At 49.2% G+C, this 17,652-nt stretch overlaps 1 protein-coding gene across 1 annotated transcript in view; it reads left to right on the top strand.

Moving 5' to 3' along the window:
• Cfap46 (cilia and flagella associated protein 46) overlaps nt 1-9,531 on the top strand; it is an 89,931-nt gene extending 80,400 nt beyond the window's left edge. The window contains exons 52-60 of the mRNA XM_008823157.3: nt 544-614; nt 745-805; nt 878-913; nt 1,270-1,372; nt 2,095-2,207; nt 3,970-4,051; nt 4,387-4,523; nt 4,858-4,935; nt 6,926-9,531. Of these exons, the coding sequence (XP_008821379.2) occupies nt 544-614; nt 745-805; nt 878-913; nt 1,270-1,372; nt 2,095-2,207; nt 3,970-4,051; nt 4,387-4,523; nt 4,858-4,935; nt 6,926-7,047 (803 nt within the window). The 3' untranslated portion in view covers nt 7,048-9,531. The remainder of the gene's footprint in view (nt 1-543; nt 615-744; nt 806-877; nt 914-1,269; nt 1,373-2,094; nt 2,208-3,969; nt 4,052-4,386; nt 4,524-4,857; nt 4,936-6,925) is intronic.
• Nucleotides 9,532-17,652: the final 8,121 nt, after the last annotated feature.

Raw genomic sequence — 17,652 nt, 5'->3', positions numbered from 1 at the left:
GAGGGAAAGAAAGAAAAATATTCAATGATCATTAATTACCAAGTTAATTTAAAAATAAATAGATTGAACTTCTACTGCTCCTCAAGATGAAATAGCAAGAGCCAAATTTTTCCTTCCAATCAAGATAATAAGAAAGCGGGCAGAAAATAGGAAACAAGGGTACCATCCAGCCCAGGACAACAACACCTATCTGCCCCTCAGGAGAGGGGAGTTGCATGGTGTGATGGCTAATCCTGGGTGTCAACTTGGTTGGATCTGGGATTAACTGAAATGAAAGAGATCTTCTTGATTGGATCATCTAAAGCCAGAAGACACACCCTAAATGTGGGTGTTACCTTCTGAGGCTTAGTAATGGTGGGGACTGGTCTTTCCTTGGGAGCCTTTCCTGGACTATGAGACTTTACTTTTTGACTTGACTTGGTGCTTCTTATCTTTTTAACTGAGACAAAATTCACAGAACATAAACATGAACATCTAGTGGCATCTAGTACCTTCGCAGTGCTGCACACAGTGCTGATCCATCACACTTCTCCTTGCCCACAGAAGGCAGTGTGAAGAAGGACATCAAAAGCAAAGATTTCAAGAAAAAAAGTCCAAGCAGGAAAGGTCTGAAGGTATGTGAGGGGCCCAGGAGCTCTGTGCTTCTCTCCACTTGGGTTCTGTCAGCCCCTGCCATCTCTGCTGAGGCCAAACTGGGCCCCCCAAGTGCTGCTCTGACACCTATGTCTGTGGTCTGTGTTACAGAGCAACATGATCCGGGTCATCCCTCCTGAATGCATCCTAATTGACTCAGACTACATCAAGTGTATCCTTTGCTGAACACTTATGAACCCCAGGACTCTGATCTGGCTCTTGTTTGTCCTTGACTCAGACCCAGTTGTTGTGGACCCCTATGAGGAGACCCATGGCAAAGGTGAGAACCTCACACAGGCCCCTGAAAGACAGCCCAAGGCTACCTAGGCTTTGTGCCAAATCAGCCCAGGGGCCCTGGACCCCTGAGTATGAACACAAGCTGACCACAGTGCCATTCTAAATGCTTTGATTCATTAATATGGCCCCCTTTCCCTCTTCCTCCTCCTCCTCCTCTTCCTCCTCCACTCCTCCCCCCACCTCAGCCCTTCTGAGAAGGAAAGAAAGGGCCTTAACATTTCCACCTGTGCTTAAAACTCACTCCTCACTAGGCCATGTCACAGCCAGCGGGCAGAGGGCCCCATCCCTTGTGCCCTGATGAGATAGCCACAGCATGCCTCTTTCCAATTCTCCCTACAGAGATACTGAGCCCTGTCTCTGTGACCCAGGAAATCTTGGAAAAGTTCCGAGACACATTCACGGCACGCTGGATGGGGCATCTGGGGAACTACCACTTTCCAAGGTTGGGATCTGGGTCTCCAGTAACTGACTAGAGAGGCTGGTGCCCTCCTGTGGCACCATTCTCTCTGGCCAAATCTGTCTTGTACAGTCCCAAGCACAGACTGGGCAGGGAATGCTGTTGTAGCCTGCAGGGACACTCACTAGTACAGGCTACGTCCCCAGGTTCACTAAGGTCAGTGACCCCTGAGCTCAGTCCCAACTCACCCAGAGAGGGCACATTGCTGGCATAAGGTCAGGTAGTTCCATGTCACTGGCCCCTGTGAGCATGCATCCTGTCATCCCTGTCCCTTAGTGTAGATGGGCCTAGAGCTGGGGAAGAAGAAGATAAACAGGAGCCAGGTGCTGCAGGGGTGAGCCTGTGCAGGGCTGAGGTGAAGCACGAAGAGCAGAGCTAATGGGGGCAAGACATGGAGGCTGAAGGCTCTACCTAGTCCCCTGTCGCCCATAGTGGGGGTAATGTAGCACTTCCCAGAGCTACCTCCACTGGCTGAGATGCGTGGCTGTTCCTGGACTACAGTTCATTCTCAGAGGAAATCCATCTGAGGCCAGCCGTGAACACTGGGAAAACAAAAATAAGTTGGGCCCCAGAGCAGAATAAAGGGTTATATGCAGGTGGCAGGGGACATTCCCCACTCAACAAACAGATCCGGGACGGGGAGTGTAGATACATGCATCTGGCCCAAGTGTTTGATCATATGCACCTGCTGCCTTTGCCCCATGCAGCCAAGCTGACTGGGAGCAGGTGCTGGACAGTTGCAGAGGCTTCTTCTTCTACGGGATGGAGAGTTTCATGTCCCACCTAGCAGTGGAAAGACTGGTGGCTATGAATCTGCAAGGTGAGCCCCTCATTGCCAGTCTCAGCCAGAGGCTGTGGCACAGGTGAAGTCACAGGGAAGAGAGCAGGGCCACTACCACCTCATCTAGAGCCCAGGACCTGGGATGCTTTAGGAAAGCACAGTGTCCCACATCAGCCTCTCCTCTGGCCTTCTCAAAACAGACTGTGCATTCCAGGGTCCACACAGGGCCACCAGCTGTCCTTGGCTCTGTTACCCTTAGTCCCCTCTTATGTGCAGAGGTCCCTAGTTCAGATTTCTAGACCCCACAGGTAAGGATCAGGTATGGAGTATCACTCTACAGGGCTAGGTGGGTAGATTATCACAGAACCCTTACAGTCTGAATGTCAATGTTTAGGAACCTCATTTTCTTTCTGTCTACTCATACCAAATGCAGGGGGCCAGAGAGCCCCAGAAGGGCTGTGTATAGACAGCCCGGGGACCAAGGACCAGAGGGAAAGCACTGCAAGTGAAAGGTGGCCAGAGGCTCAGAGGGCCAAGGGACTCAGTACCAGGCTATGTGCTAAGTGCAGTGTGTTTGCAAGCACCTCACCATGAGGGTCATGTGGACATGGCACCAATGAGACACAGCACCACTGGCTCAACATTCAAACACGAGGAGGGCATGTGGCAGTGTGCTGGTGTTTGTGGTCCAGAGCCATCTCAGTCACATGGCCACAGATTCTCTGGTGTGCCTGTGTTCCCCAAGGATGCCCTGAGGTAGCCTTGTCCACCAATAGGCAGCTGCTCCTGGTGGGCTGCTCAGGGCCAGCTACCATGCACAGTCAATGAGTGAATTTTTTCAGGATCCCAGAGATGTCCCTTCCTCCCTAACGAGACTTAGGGACTCTTGCTGGGAAATATATCGGGTATTTTGGTGCTCTTCCCATATCAGGGTACCCATGGCCACTTTCTGATCATGTCCACTTCTAACCTCTGGTAAGCTCTGGGCCTGCACCAACCACACATGAGTGGGCTGAGTAGAACCCCACAATCAGAAGCACCCAGAAGCCTAGTTCTGTCCCAACTAGGTAGACAAGGCCTCTTAGAAGGACTAGTTCTCGGTGATTGATATGTTACATAAAGTAGGAAGCACTCAGGTTCAAGGGATGAGCAAAGGTGTCAGTCCTTCCAGCTGTCCACTGTCCCACAAGGCCATGTCCCTATACAGCTGGACATTCTGTCTATGGGAGTAATCCCTGAAGCCTGTCTCAGTCAGGCTTTGGGACAAGAGCAGCCAGCACCTCTGAATTCATGCAGGACCTGTAGACAGTCCAGTCACACCAGGGCCACACTCTGACACCTGTTTTAATGAGCATATCCAGCCAGGGTAGCCCACTCACTCCAAGTATTTGTGACTGTTCCACAGTCCAGAAACCTCCATGTTCCCAGAAGCCTGGAGCACTTGGTCAGCCTTCAAAGCCCTCCAACAGTGCACACCATACCTTTGGTCAGCCCTTCTCTGGGGCCAGTGCCTCATACCCCCCAGGCATGGGCTGAGGTTCTCTTTCTTAGCACCAGTGTAGAATGCCAGAAGCTTCCAGAAATGATGGGGGAGCAGAGCTGCCTATCCTGGGCAGGAGAATTAGAGGAGGCCTCAAGTCAGCTTGCCCCCATTTCCTGCATGTGGTCAGTGGGTCCCTGGAAAGAACCTGTTGATGGAAGCCCAAGCTGAGGCTGATTGGTCAGCATTCAGGCCCCCTCCCCTGTAAGCTCCAGTGCATGGTCTGGGTGGCCACTGAGGGGGGCTCACTGTGACTTACAGAATGCCAGATGATGGTTATGCTGGACTTGATGAGGTCTTCCCAGAGCCAACGGCGGAAGATAGAATCCTCAGAAAACAAGAGGTGCCTAGTGTCCCTACTATGCCATTAGGAGCTGGGGGTGGGGTGGTCTATGAGCAAGTGCTAGGACAGCTCACCCCAGCACCTGCATGGACTACCAAGACTGGCTGGGTGGCACCTGCCATCTCACAGCACTAGCACCCACTTCAGGCTCTGTCCTGAATTCAACAGCGCTCAGGAATTCAACAGTGCTATTTCTTATTAAGTGACATTTGCCATTTGGGATGAGATTCAGAACTATAAAATCCCTGGTCTAAACATGCATTCTAGCAGCTGGAACAGTTTGGGTTATGGGCAGGGACGGGGTGAGTTCATGCAGCAGTTCATGATCCCCACAGTGCATCACAGCGGGCCTTGGAAAAGCCCATCGAGACTGCCATCCTTCTGAGCCTGGTGGGGGTCGGGAGCATTGTGGCCAACCAGTGGCCTACACTACTGCAGGATAACGCACTGTGCGCCAACATCCTTTGGGAAAGTGAGTAGACACCCTGGCCTATTCCAGAGCCTTCCTGGGATATTTTTTCTTTAAAAAAAATTATTTTCATTTTATGTGCATGAGTATTTTACTTGCATGTATGTAAGTGTACCAGAGCACCTGCAGAGACCAGAAGCAGACATCGGGTTACCTGGAACTGCAGTTATAAAAGATCGTTAGCTGCCATATGGGTGCTAGGAACTGAACCCTGGTTCACTGCAAGAGCAGTCAGTGCTCTTAATCACTGATCCATCTCTCCAGCCCTCCTCCTAGACTTTTGCTAGAAGCCTGACAATGGTGTCCACAAGTCATCTGAGGGGCTCTTCTTTCCTAGATCTGTTAGCAATTGGCAAGCCGATTGGGAAAACGGTGCGTCTCATTCAGAGGATAAACAATGAAACGGTTAACCAAGGTAAGGTCAAGAACGCCCACCCCATGCCTATCTGTATCAGTCACCTTTGGGCACATTGCATCCCAAGGCCCTTCAGGGACAGGGTGTCCCCCACTTCTGTACAGAGAAAGAGAAAGCTGTGCTTATGCAGAGGACAATGCTGTCTCCTCAGCCCCTGGGTGAGCAAAAGCTTAACAAGAGCATGAAGGAGCCCAGCCTCTAGAGGGATGGTTGCCATGAGAGACCTGGTGATAAACCCTGAGGGAAGCATGCCAGTCACTGAAACTGCGAGCACTTCCTGCCTCCCCACACATACACAGACAGTCTGACAGCTCAGCTGCATTCTCTGTGAAGAGATGGGGAGATCTTGGTGGTGCCTGTACTTCCCCCTGCCCAAAGCAAGGACTCTGGGGAGTTGGCCACCTAAACTATGCAGCTCATGGGCCCTGTGGAGCCAGCAGATCCTTCCCAGCCAAGACAAGAAACAGCCAGAAAGAGGAACTCCAGACTGAGGTTGTGCCCCCCTGGAGCCATGGGGATCAGCCTGCTTGTGCTTCCTGTCCCTATAAAGTTCCTTCTACCCTCAAGGATAAAGCCTCAGGCAGGGCTACAGGATGTGGCCTATTCTTCCAGACAAGACCAACCCCCACCTACTCATCCTTCAAAGCAAACAAACCCCAGGGCCAAAATGTGCCAGCAGCAGTGAAAGAATCTACAGATAAATTTCACACGTGGTACCAGGGTAAAAAAAAAATCCGATAAAACACTAGCTAATTGCAGTTAGCAATACACTAAACGCACTGTGACTCAGAGAGATTTATCCCAGGAGGATTTAAAATGGAGAAATCTGAAACACATTCAATATAACTCAAAAGGAAATTAACTTTTGAAAAATCATGTGCTCTCTGGTGCCTAGAATGTAGTTGCCAAAAAAGGTAGTTGGATGCATGAATGAATGAGTGGATGAGTAGGTGAATGAATGAATCTGTGAATGAATGAATGGGTAGATGAGTAGATGAGTGAATGAATCTGTGAATGAATGAATGAGTGAATGAATGAATGAGCAGATGAGCAGGTGAATGAATGAATCTGTGAATGAATGAATGAGTAGATGAGTAGATGAGTGAATGAATCTGTGAATGAATGAATGAGTGAATGAATGAATGAGCAGATGAGCAGGTGAATGAATGAATCTGTGAATGAATGAATGAATGAAGAATGAATGAATGAATGAATGAATGAATGGATGGATGGATGAGTGGATGAGTAGGTGAATGAATGAATCTGAATGAATGAATGAGGAGTAAATGAATGAGAGTGAGTTAATGAATACATTTGAGAGTAAATGAGTGAATTAGTGAGCATGTGTGGCCAAGTAAGGGAAGAGAAATCAGACGGGTGGATCAAGGGTGACGTCAAGCATTCTTTCCTAACAAACTAGAAGCAGGACTGAGCTCGGCACCACCCAGCTCCTCCTGCCATGCAGAGTGGCACGCAGGGTGCTTTGCCATGAGTGGAGGAAGGGCCAACCATGTTGACCTGGTGAGCACTGTTGTCAGAGTCTGTCCTCCAGCTGTTGGCACAGGAGAACCTGAGTCTGGGGGCAAGCAGCATGTGTTGGAAGGGAGCAGTGATATTTATACCTATGAATTGTGCTGCCCAGGGCAGGAGCACTGCCAGGCACAGAGGAGGCTATGAAGTCAGTCTCCAGCTCCAAGATGTATCAGGGAATGGGGGAGGGGTACAGGGACTTGGGGTCAGGCCAGACCCTATCCTGGTGCTGTCACTGGCAACCAGGTAGCCAACCGTCCTAGCTTCTTCACCTCAGCAGTGGTGAGGAGCCGGAGGTGGCATGGCACGGTCCCCTGCAGCTAGGAACTCCACCCTGGCCCCTGCTGCTCCCCTCCCTTCTTACTGGTACCCTGACCCTTGGTGAGACAGGATGTCCTGGGGGGACCCTAAGCTGTTGCCAGAGAGCCTTGGGGTTTACAGCTTGTGTCTCATTCCACAGGTGAGGCTCCACAGGCCTCCAAGGATGAGAAGTTCTCTGAGTTGCAACCCTCGAACCTTGAGTCACACCCTACTGCCCTCAGCTTAGTTCTGTATGGACTGCCTCACCAAGCCATTGTGTGAGCTGAAATCACCTTTCCACAGTCTCTGGAGTCTCAGAGTATTCTTGGGGAAGGCACTGTTCTTTGTTTTACTCCTTTGAAATCCTCCCCCTTCAGGCTCTCTCCCACATTCTAGTTCTCTCCCTAGCCTGGACACAGCCTGGCCTCTGTCCTTCTGTCCATGGCACAAGTTCCCAAGAAGACAGTTGCTATCTGGGAGCACCTCTTGTGTCCCTGCGATGTTCTTGCTAGCCCACAAGTTTGTTTTGGCTTCAGTGTTTTAGTAAACAAAAACAATGGTATAGTGTGTTTTTTGGAAGTCTAGGGCGGGAACAGGACTTCTGGCTGTGACCACTAGCACATTCTGGCTCCATCAAAGCTGACAGGGGATGCTGTCTTTGTATGAACTGAGCTCCACCATACTCTCCTTGAAGCTCTGGAGATGTGGGTGGTCCTGTTCCCTGCTCTCTGGCTGCCACATCAGGGCTCTGGGGAAGATACGTCTTGTATATGATCCTTCTGAAATTCAAAACATATGTCTCCTGGCATATCAGTCAGTTGGATGGTCTGTGAGGCTCTGAAGGCCCCTTTCTGCTATGGGCTACAGAACTGAGCTGTGGACCCTCCTTACCCATTCTGGCTCTTTGGCCAGGAAAGGAGGAGGCAAAGGACAATACACGGGGCAGGAGCAATGTTGGTATCAGATGAGTGACCCTTGGGGAAATGGCACCTAAAGCAAGAATGGGGTCTGAGGGGGCACTCCTGACAGCTGGGTGCATCCCCAGAGCCCCAAACCTGATCACCTGCAGCTATGCACCTGTCCGTCCCCACCTCTGCTCGTAGGTTCTGCAGGACAAATGCCAAGACTTCCTGGGTCAGGCCACATGGTCCAAAAATAGTTTTTAAAAAAGCACAAATTAATACCATAATGTAATACCAAGATGGGAGACCATTGTATACCTTATTAAAACAGCTGAGGACAGACATGGTGATGGTACAGACAAACTGTCACACAGCGCTGCTGTGAATACAAGATGTGCCACTAAACTGGAAAAGGTGGTCAGAAAACAAAACGTAAAAAGTCCCCTCAGTCCTAAGAGCACATTAGAAACATCCCGAAGGTCCTTCAGTGAGTGAAGATGGCATTCAAAGCGACACCATCCCGTGTGTCAGCTTCCCTTTGCCAGACAGAGCATGTGAGGTGGTAAACTTAGCAGACTGATTCTCGCTCACAGCCTTGCTCTGAGCCTGTGGCAAGGCAATGTGGTGCGGTAGAGCCTGCAGTGAGCAGAACTGCCTACTTCATAACTAGGGAGCAAAACCAGAGGATGGAGCCAGAGTCCCCCAAAGCTTTTCAAGACAGCACACCCAAAGACCTAAAGACAGCCTCTCACTGGGCCCCATCTCCCAACAGTACCAAGCTTTTGACACACAGGCCTTTGGGAAATACACTGTATCTAAACCATAACATTTACCCTCTATGAAAACAAACAAGCTGTTGATAGAACCACTTGGATGAACCTGAAAGCCCCCCACTCCGAGAGATAGAAGTCAGTATCAAAAGTTATTTTACACAACATTCTCAAATGGCAAAAGCACAGAGATGGACAGATCAGTTCTTCCAGGGCACAGGGGAAGGGCTGGGAACAGCAGGAGGGAGCCTGCTGACAGACCAGTTCTGCCTCTTGACTGTGGTAGCTACAGTTGCCTGTGCAGGAGACAGTATTGCAGAACTGCACCGAAGCAGAAGCAGCCACGACCAGCTCACCAACACCTGGAACCCAAATCACTGTCTTGATTTTGTGGTTCACAATAGTTATGCAAAATGTCACCACTGAGGAAGGTGGGAGAGGGGCTGCAATGTTCCTTGTAGAGTTGAGCCCCATTAGTGGGGGAAGGGGGCTTTGTTGTCCTATGATACCAGAATCAATTTCCCCCAAGCCCACCCTCATTTTTATGCCTTGGAAAAACTTATGTGTCACAGTTCTGTGCATCGTTGCACTAGCTAGTAAAATGAGGGTCATGAGACCACAGCCCAGAGAGTCCATGACAGTGAATCTGCTGCCTGATACTGTGTCCTGAGTCTGGCAGGCAGGGAGCATCCACCTCAGCAGGACAATGCAGTATCTCCACAGAGCTCAGATCGGTGTACAATTTATGAGCTACTGACTTCTGGAATTTTCCTTTTCATGTTTTCCAACCTTGGTTGAGCCTGGGTCCCCGAGACTACTTAGAGTGCAAATGTGGACAAGGGGACGGCACACTATTTCTGTGACTTCGATGAATCGACACTTAATCTGACATAGAAATACATTAAATGCGCATCTTTGATGATGCCGAAAGAGTTATGTATGACTCTTCTCATTTTTGTTTGATTTTCTTTCCTTTTTAAAGCATATATGCATAATTGTTCTGGTGTTTAAAAAAAACAAAGTTAACTAATGGCCAAGGGATAAATTCCAATCTGAGCAGCACTGGAAATATGAGCTTTCTTCTACAAAGACGTTGGCACTCACCCAAACAACAAGAATAAAAGCTTCTGGGAATATTTCATCTGCAGCATCACATTCTTCACCTCAGGCCGTCTCTGCTCCTGTGAGAAATATTAGAGTGAGTGCTATTCCATGCATCAAAGGCTTTAAAATAACTTTCTGAATTATGTCCCGGCAACATAACAAATCACATTATCAATTAGCTTCTACGGCAGACGTGGCATTCTGTAATATATTCAAGTATGAAAAAATACCATAGGTGAAATTTATGTAACCCTAAAAACTATGAGGAGAAAAAAAGATTGCTTGGGATTTATTAGTCATAATGGGAGACAGGATGTAATTCTAGCAGTGGATGGCCCCCAAGGAAGGTGCCCAGCTCCAGCTCTGAAGGTTCGGGGGACACAGGCAATAGACAAGTCAGGTGGGCAAGGCACACCAGGCAAAAGGGAGATGGCTGCTGCCCACATCCACCCTGGACTTCCTTGATGTCAGGTGAGCGTGTGCATGGGTAGGTGAGGTGGGGATGGGGTCACCTGCAGGTTGGCATCACCTCTGAACAAACACAGTGAAGAGAGGAGCCATGCTGGATGGTCTTCCCTTGACCTTGAGCGGGTCACTCAACAGCCCTACCTTCTCTGGGAAATGCCCAGTGGGAGCAGGAGCCAGCAGCTCCCTGTCCAGGACTGGAAAGGAGCAGGGGCCAAGGGCAGGACTCCATCCAGCTCTTTGACCTGGTGGAAGGTGCATGCCTCACAGCCCATAGTCCATGACCTACGAGGGATGCTCTGCAAGTGTCTACATCAGGCTGACCATCTCTACTCTTGATGGTAGGTTAGCTTCTTAAAACATCCCTCCATTTTCTTAATTCATGTGGTGAAATTTTTCATATTTTTAAAATAAGAATTTTAAAAATATTTTATCATTTTTATTTCACGTGTATGAGTGTATTGTCTGCATGTAAGTAGTATACCCATATCATGCAATACCTGTGGAAACAGCTGAGCCATCTCTCCAGCCCCTAAAATAAAAACTTTTGTTAGCAACGTTTTATCAAAGGAAATGTGAAAAATACCCCAAAATGGGGATAAAGCAAAATAAACCACCTCTGATAGTTCGTACTAAGCTATCCGAAGGCCACACAGGCATGTGTCCCCTTGGCATTGTCTTTCTTCCCCTGGGTCCTCACTTTAAGAGCTGAAGAAGATCCCATCTTGCAGTTTTTAATCAAAATCCTGCTTAAAGTATTCCTTCCTTCAGGGCTGGAGAGCTGGCTCAGCGGTTAAGAGCACTGGCTGCTCTTGCAGAGGACCCGGTTTTGGTTCCCAGCACTCACATGGCAGCCAACAACCATCTGTACCTCCAGTTCCAGGGGATCTGACGCCCTCTTCTGACCTCCGTGTGCATTGCAGGACATGAGTGCACTCGTGCACATGCAGGCAGAACACTCATACACATAAAAATAATTTTAAAATAAAAAAAAAAAATTCCTTCCTCAAACTGTCAGCAGCCAAAGCTGGGAATGAGCACAAGGTCCCTGGCATAGCCCCGCCTCCAGTGTTCCCTGCAAGCCTTACCTAAGAGAGGCTGGGGCCCAGTGCCAAGGATCTTCTGTACACGGAGTCTGGGTCTGTCGGGCGGGCCACAGAAAAGAGGAAACAAAGGGGCCATGGCGGGGGCATAGTCAAGTGGGCTAAAACCCTAGGTTGGAACACAAGTAGCATAACACGTGTCCATGCCAACCCAGCCCAGGAGCCAAGCTTTTCAAGGTCAGGCCCTACTCAGCCTGGTAGCCACTCAGGGGTTGTACCTGTTCCTGTAGGTCTCCAACCTGAGGTCCACACGCTGCACCAGAACTTCCTGTTCATTTTTTCCTGAAGTCTTGCAGAACAACGTTCCTGGGGGTCCTGGGGGTCCTTCTGCTCCGTGGTGGCACCAGGCAGGGGCTCTGCCTCCCTGCTCTCCTGTTGCCTGCCCAACCTCAGACCACCACCTCTGCCAACAGGAGGCCATGGCCTCTCTTGCCCAGGTCTGGTTCCCTCAGGGCCACCTGCAGCTACACATAGGACCCACCTGCTGGAACTTTCTGAGTGCCCCAATTTTGGCTCTGGAATTCCCAAGTGAGATTCCTGTCTCCCTGGTGGCCACAGTGCCTGTCCACTTGGCTTCCCTAGGAAAGTAAGTCCACATCCCAGCAACTACCCTGCCCTGTCTGCCCCACCCCACCTCTTCTTGTGGTCTAAGCAGTGAAGTCATAGCCACAGCTAAGGTAGCCTCAGGCTGATCTGGATTAAGGAATTAGGCAGGTTAATAAAACTAAAATGTTCATAGACACTTGTATATAAATTTCTATTAAGCTGCCTTGTCCAGCATGGGGTCCATAATAGTTTAATTTCTGTATTAAATAATTAAAACCCTATTTTCAATTGCTGTGAACAATTGTTTTCCTTAATGATCTTCCTAGAGGAGCCTGTAATTTTATATCTTGTAAAAATGATTAAATGGCATCATTATCCCATATCTCTGAAATATAACTCAGGAACTCCAAGAAAGGCCATTTGTATTCAATTAATGCTCCCTTGCATTAAGACGCACAATATTACTTCATGTCGCACATAACCCGGCTGTCCTTTCTTTTTATTATGACGATGATGAAGAGAGAAACAACCGGTTTAATTATCCCATTTCCAACAGAGAAATCAATTTCACTACGTCTTCACCCCTTACAAAAGAGGCCACCTGGTCCCTGGGAAGGGCAGGGCAGATGGCTGCATACAGGCAGCTGCTGTAAGCCTGGTACTGGATGGGGGCCACAGACATAGGTAGTCGAGTCCAGTGGAGATGAGCAAAGCAGATCCCATGCTGCCCTCCTCTGTGACCTTGGATACTGCCCCTTTTTGTGATCAAGATTAGAGGTCTTTTGGTAGCAGCATTCCAGGGACCCCAGACCCTCTTCCACCTGTACACTTCGGGCCCCACAGCCTCCAGGGTAGGGCTCTGAGGGACCCCAGGGCCATGGGCTTCCAAAGGGAGACATCCCCACTCATTCACTCATTGAAGTGGATACCAACCTCCAGGTCACCCCACAACACTGCTTCTCAGATTCCCTTCCAATGTCCTGTGGGGGTTTGCCGACACATAGAACCTGGCTGCCTTGGTCAGGGTGATTCAAGGGACGTGCCCTACCTTGCTGTTCAATCATGCCAGCACTGTGGCTGGTGTAATCTAATTGTCTGACATTTTTATCACAATTTGTAGAGGCCAGAGCAATGACTAGATTAATACCCCAGTGTTGTCAGCTAATGGCTGAGAGAGAGCCAATGGCCAAATTACAGGGAGTTCTTAAGTGTCCTTATTACAGATTTTAATCTTTGTGACAAGAGGTGAGAGATAGTGTTGCCATGACGAGGAAAAAGCAGCCTCTCGGCCTGGGGTCCCACATCCCAGCTCTTTGCCCTGAGCCAGCCCTGGCTAGTGGGCTGGAAGGATGAGTGATCTGAGCAGCCAAGCAGAAACCAGGGATGACCCTGCCTGAGCCCTGTATTCTGAACCCATAGTGGAGCCAGCTGGGGCCACCTGTGAGTCTGACCCAGCAGAAGGCTGCCTAAGGAAGGTGGGGTGTGTGGCCATTTTAGATGGCCTTTCTTTAGGACTTTTCCTGAGGCGCCCCATCCCTGAATGCTCTGCTCACTTTGGTGAGCTTGGAGACCCCAGCCCATAAACCCTGATGACTGAGAGCTTGCAGAGGGGCAGCCCAGCCCCTGGCACCTAGATATCCACCCTCCATCTAGTCTGGTATCTCTGTAGAACTGGGTGTTCCCGCTGGGCTGTGAGACCCTCCAACCCAGCCTGTGCGATAGGGACAGAGCCAAGGCAGCTCAGGGCCCCTGGGCTATATTTGGCCCTGCAGATTGCAGGAACCAATGGGACTCAGAAAGAAGAGTCCTCAGCACCAGGCCTCCTCGTGTGTGGCAAGTGCATGTCCATTCTGTACAAAGACCCTGTATTCCCCAGTCTGCCTGACACCAGATATGACCAAAGCCAAAGCCTTCTCTTCCTTTCTATAGGCTGGGGTGGAGCCAGACGGCTGGCCCTTGGCAGCTCTCTCATATGATGAAGCCACATGAAGAGGACGATAGAGTGCCATGAGGAGCCCGGGTCCCTGGGGCCTTAGGATCAGCAGCCCTTCCTGAGCAGCTCCACTTGGGATGTGAGAGTGACAGCATTCCTCTTTGCTTGTCGCTCACCAGAACCCTGAAGGCCCCAGGGACAATCGTGGGGCCTCGCCTTGTACTCCATGCTTGTCTAGCCCCAAAGTCACTTCGGAGGAGAACAGAGAGATGTGGAAGGAGCCAGACTGGGATGTGGAGAAGGCCCAGGGTCAGGGAAATGGGGGGTCTGCTCCTGTGTTCTGCTCTATCAGCTACACGGTTCCCTCTACCCATGCATGGTGGAAAACCAGGAGAGATGCTGAGTGTAAGAGCAGACAGGGAGAAGACCTCAATCCCCAAGAAGTCCACCTGGGACCTCAGAGTCCCCAGCCTAGGCCCTTCATCCTGAGGGGGCAGTTGGGACCCCTCCCCTCTCCCCTCAGGCCTGGCTCTTGGGTTCTCTGTGAATTGAAGAGTTCCCACTCTATAAGCCCTTGTCATCATCCCTCCAGAAGATGGCCTGGGAGTGGGCAGAGGGGTGCCTCCAGCAACACGGTTTATTCACTGTGACACAGAACAGGGTCTGAGTAAGTTCTAGGGGCCTGTTTTCTATGGAGGTGGTCAGGGTAATGGACCAGGCAGACCTCTCTAGGCATTGAGTTTCAAGGCCTTTAGCAAAGGGCTGTGAAATGAGGAACATGAGGAAGGCGTGAACGAAGTGCTTGGTGACATTCCTTCTGTGCTGACCCTGCGTGGGTTTGCACCAGAAGGCAATGGGAAAATACATACTCAGAGAAGCTTGAACTGAGAAGAAACAGGTCAGTTGCATACATTTGGTGGACAGCCTTTGGCTCCTTGAAGACTCCACAAATCTCCCCCAAATCAAATGCAGTCTGTTGGCAACTGGGCTCACTGCCTAAGCCGGAAGGCCACCCAGGACTGAGAACCCCAGCCCCACCTCACCACCCACCTCACTACTGTATCTCCCACGGAGCACAAGGGAGAATCTTGCCCGTCTCACAGAGGAAGTGAAGAGCTGTTCACCATGGGCAGTGCAGAAACCCATTTCACTCCAGCCGGGAGACCAACCAAAGGAGGGGACTTTGATGCAGGAAACAGGGTGGAGAGCGGGGAGCCAGTCGGTCAGGGCTGGGCAGCATAGAAGTTTGCAGGCAGCGTTCCTCTGAAAGGGACCTTGGGGGCCCCGGTGGTGATAACCAGAGACGATGCGTCACCTCACACTCCAGGTCAGTGTCCGCAGCACTGCTGACCATCGTCCTCACTTCCCTCTTGTTGCTGATTTCTGCATTTTCCCCATCCCTGTCCCTGGATTCCCTTTGAATGCATTTGTTCCTGGGATAGTCCACACTATCGTTTTGCCTTTGGTTTGGTTTGATTTTGTCATAGCAGGGATCAAATCCGAGTCCTCGTACACTGTAGGCAAGTGCTCTGTTACTGAGCTACATCCCCAGTCCTGAAGTTGTTGACATAGGGTCTTGCTATACAGCTCATGCTGGCACGGGACTTTTAGTCCTCCACCTCCCGAGTGCTGCATTTACAAGCATATCCTACGTGCTTGGCCCCACACACTGTTGGTTTTAATCATTATGGCTTTGCAGTATGCCTTAAGGTCTGATTTCTGGCCCCTTTTTGTTCTTTTTTTAAAGACTTAACTATGAGGTACTTCAATTCTTCCATGTGAAATAGAACCAGTCTGATGGGTTCCCGAAGAAACGGGGCTACGGTCTGTAATTTCACTGAGTGCAAAGATGTCTCTAGATGCCAGGTCTTCACTCCCATGAACACCATATAGCTATTTGTTTCATTTCTGCTCCCATGGCTCTTCGATTTCAACATTTTCTCCATGAAGGCTGTGGACATTCTTTGTTATTTCCTAGAGGACTGATAGTTTTCAGAATTATTATGTCATATTTTCTATTACATCTCTTAGTGGCATTGCTGTTACCAAGAAATGTAGTTGATTTTTTTTCTCTCTGGCTCATTGACCCCCAAACTTGATGGGACAGTTCAAACAAACAGCTAATTAACATCATTAAATAATGGTAGTGTATCTTCCCCTTGGTTCTCATTGCTCTTATTTTCTTGTCTTATTGCAATGACCAAGAAGCCCACAGCCACACTGGACAGCATCAGTGCCAACAGGCACCTAAATCTCATTCTAAGCCCTAAACTCCTCTTATAAAAGTACAATTTCTGGGGCTGGAGAGATGGCTCAATGGTTAACATGGCTGTTCTTACAGGGGACCCAGGTTTGGTTTCCAGCACCCACATGGTGGCTAACGGCTGCCCGTAATTCCAGTTCCAGGGGATCTGATGCCCTCTTCTGACCTCTGTGAGCATTGCATAATCTGGGTGTGCTTACATACATATAGTCAAACACTCATCCACACAAAAAATAATTGTTAAAAGCATAATTTCCCTAGAAATTGTTTTTGAGGAGTAAGGGTTGAGACAGGGTCTCCTGATGTAGCCCAGACTGGCTTTGAACTCACAATCATCCTGCCTTCACTTTCTGAGTGCTGGGATTATAGCTGTACCACCAGACTATCTTGCCTTGTTCTATTTTTTTTTTTTTAAATAGATTTGTTCCTTCCTGTCCCTACTTTTTCAAAGGATTTAAAAGATATGAATAGGCTTTTCCATTGTTAAACAACTTTTGTGAAATGTTTTAAATGTGTGTGTGTGTGTGTGTGTGTGTGTGTGGTGTGTTTTCTCCTTGTAGTCTGTTAATGTGGTAAATATGTTGAAAGGATTCTGGTGTTGAGTCATGTTAAAAATCCTGAGGATTTTAATCCTGACAGGATTACAATGAGATCTGTGTTCCATAAGCTTTTAAAATATACATATATATACACATATGTGTGTGTCTGTGTGTGTATTATAATTTTAAACATAATTATATAGTATGATTTTATAGTTATTACACCACTCCACAACTTGCTTTTCTGACTTCATAATATTCTAGTTCATCCTGTAAGGAGCTGACTCACCCAAAGCTGCCTCAGGTTCTAGCTTCTCCTCCCCTCCCCCTTTTTGTCTTTTCTCCCCTCCCCCTCCCTCTCTGTTTCTCTCTCCTCTCCTCCCTTCCCTTCCCTTCCCTTCCCTTTTTCTTTTATGCCTCTAACTAGCAAAAGAATGGAAGCAGCTCACATGCCTCTCAGCAGGGAAATGGTTAAATATAGTAGGACTGAAATGTGACAGTGGGCCATAACCTGGGGCTGACCCAGAGGCACATGGCAGGCTGTCCTTTGTGTGAAACACAGCATGCCATAGACCATGCAGATGTTTGCTGTGTCTGCATGTGAAGCTCTGCAATGTCCCTGGGACCTTGAACCCTTCGAAGCAGGACCGGACAGGGACAAGGCTGAGGAGAAACCGCTCATGTTTTAGTCACAAAACTGGAATTATGATTATCAAATTGCCCTAAAATTGTTTCTCTTGCTTTATAATACACCGGCTTCTGTGGGATATGAGTGAACCAGAAAATTAAATTAGAAAATGTGGCCAGAAGTTTGCCTATAATTTCATATTACCTCCACATGCGTTCTGAATCTAGGTTTAGCTCTTACACCAGAATAAGGCTCCCTCATACAGGAGAGGGTCTAGTAACCCCCGATTCTCCAAGTTCCTAGTGTGGCTGACCCTGATGTCACCTGGTACCACCTACCTCCTCTCCATGGGACCTAGAATAGGCTACTGTGCACTGATGTCCCAGTGACACACTTAGTCACTGCAGGACCTATGGAACTAGGGTCCACTGCAAACCCACCAATGAGAATTCCCCAGCGGAAGCCTATTTAAGTGGTGCCCTGGAAACTCCCATTAAAGCCTTACCCCCAGGTCCATCTCCCTGAGTTCCTACCTCATGGCTTCAGGCAGTGCTCCAGAACCTCCTGGAAGTCCTCACAGGAGGTACCCTCTTCTCCTGGGACTCAGAGTAATACCTATCAGTTCCTCCTTGTG

The sequence above is a fragment of the Nannospalax galili genome, unplaced genomic scaffold (assembly GCF_000622305.1).
Source record: "Nannospalax galili isolate Female #2095 unplaced genomic scaffold, S.galili_v1.0 scaffold49, whole genome shotgun sequence".
NCBI classification, from domain to species: Eukaryota; Metazoa; Chordata; class Mammalia; order Rodentia; family Spalacidae; genus Nannospalax; species Nannospalax galili.
Note: the sequence above shows the minus strand (reverse complement) of the source record. Positions and strands in the feature narration are given on the sequence as shown.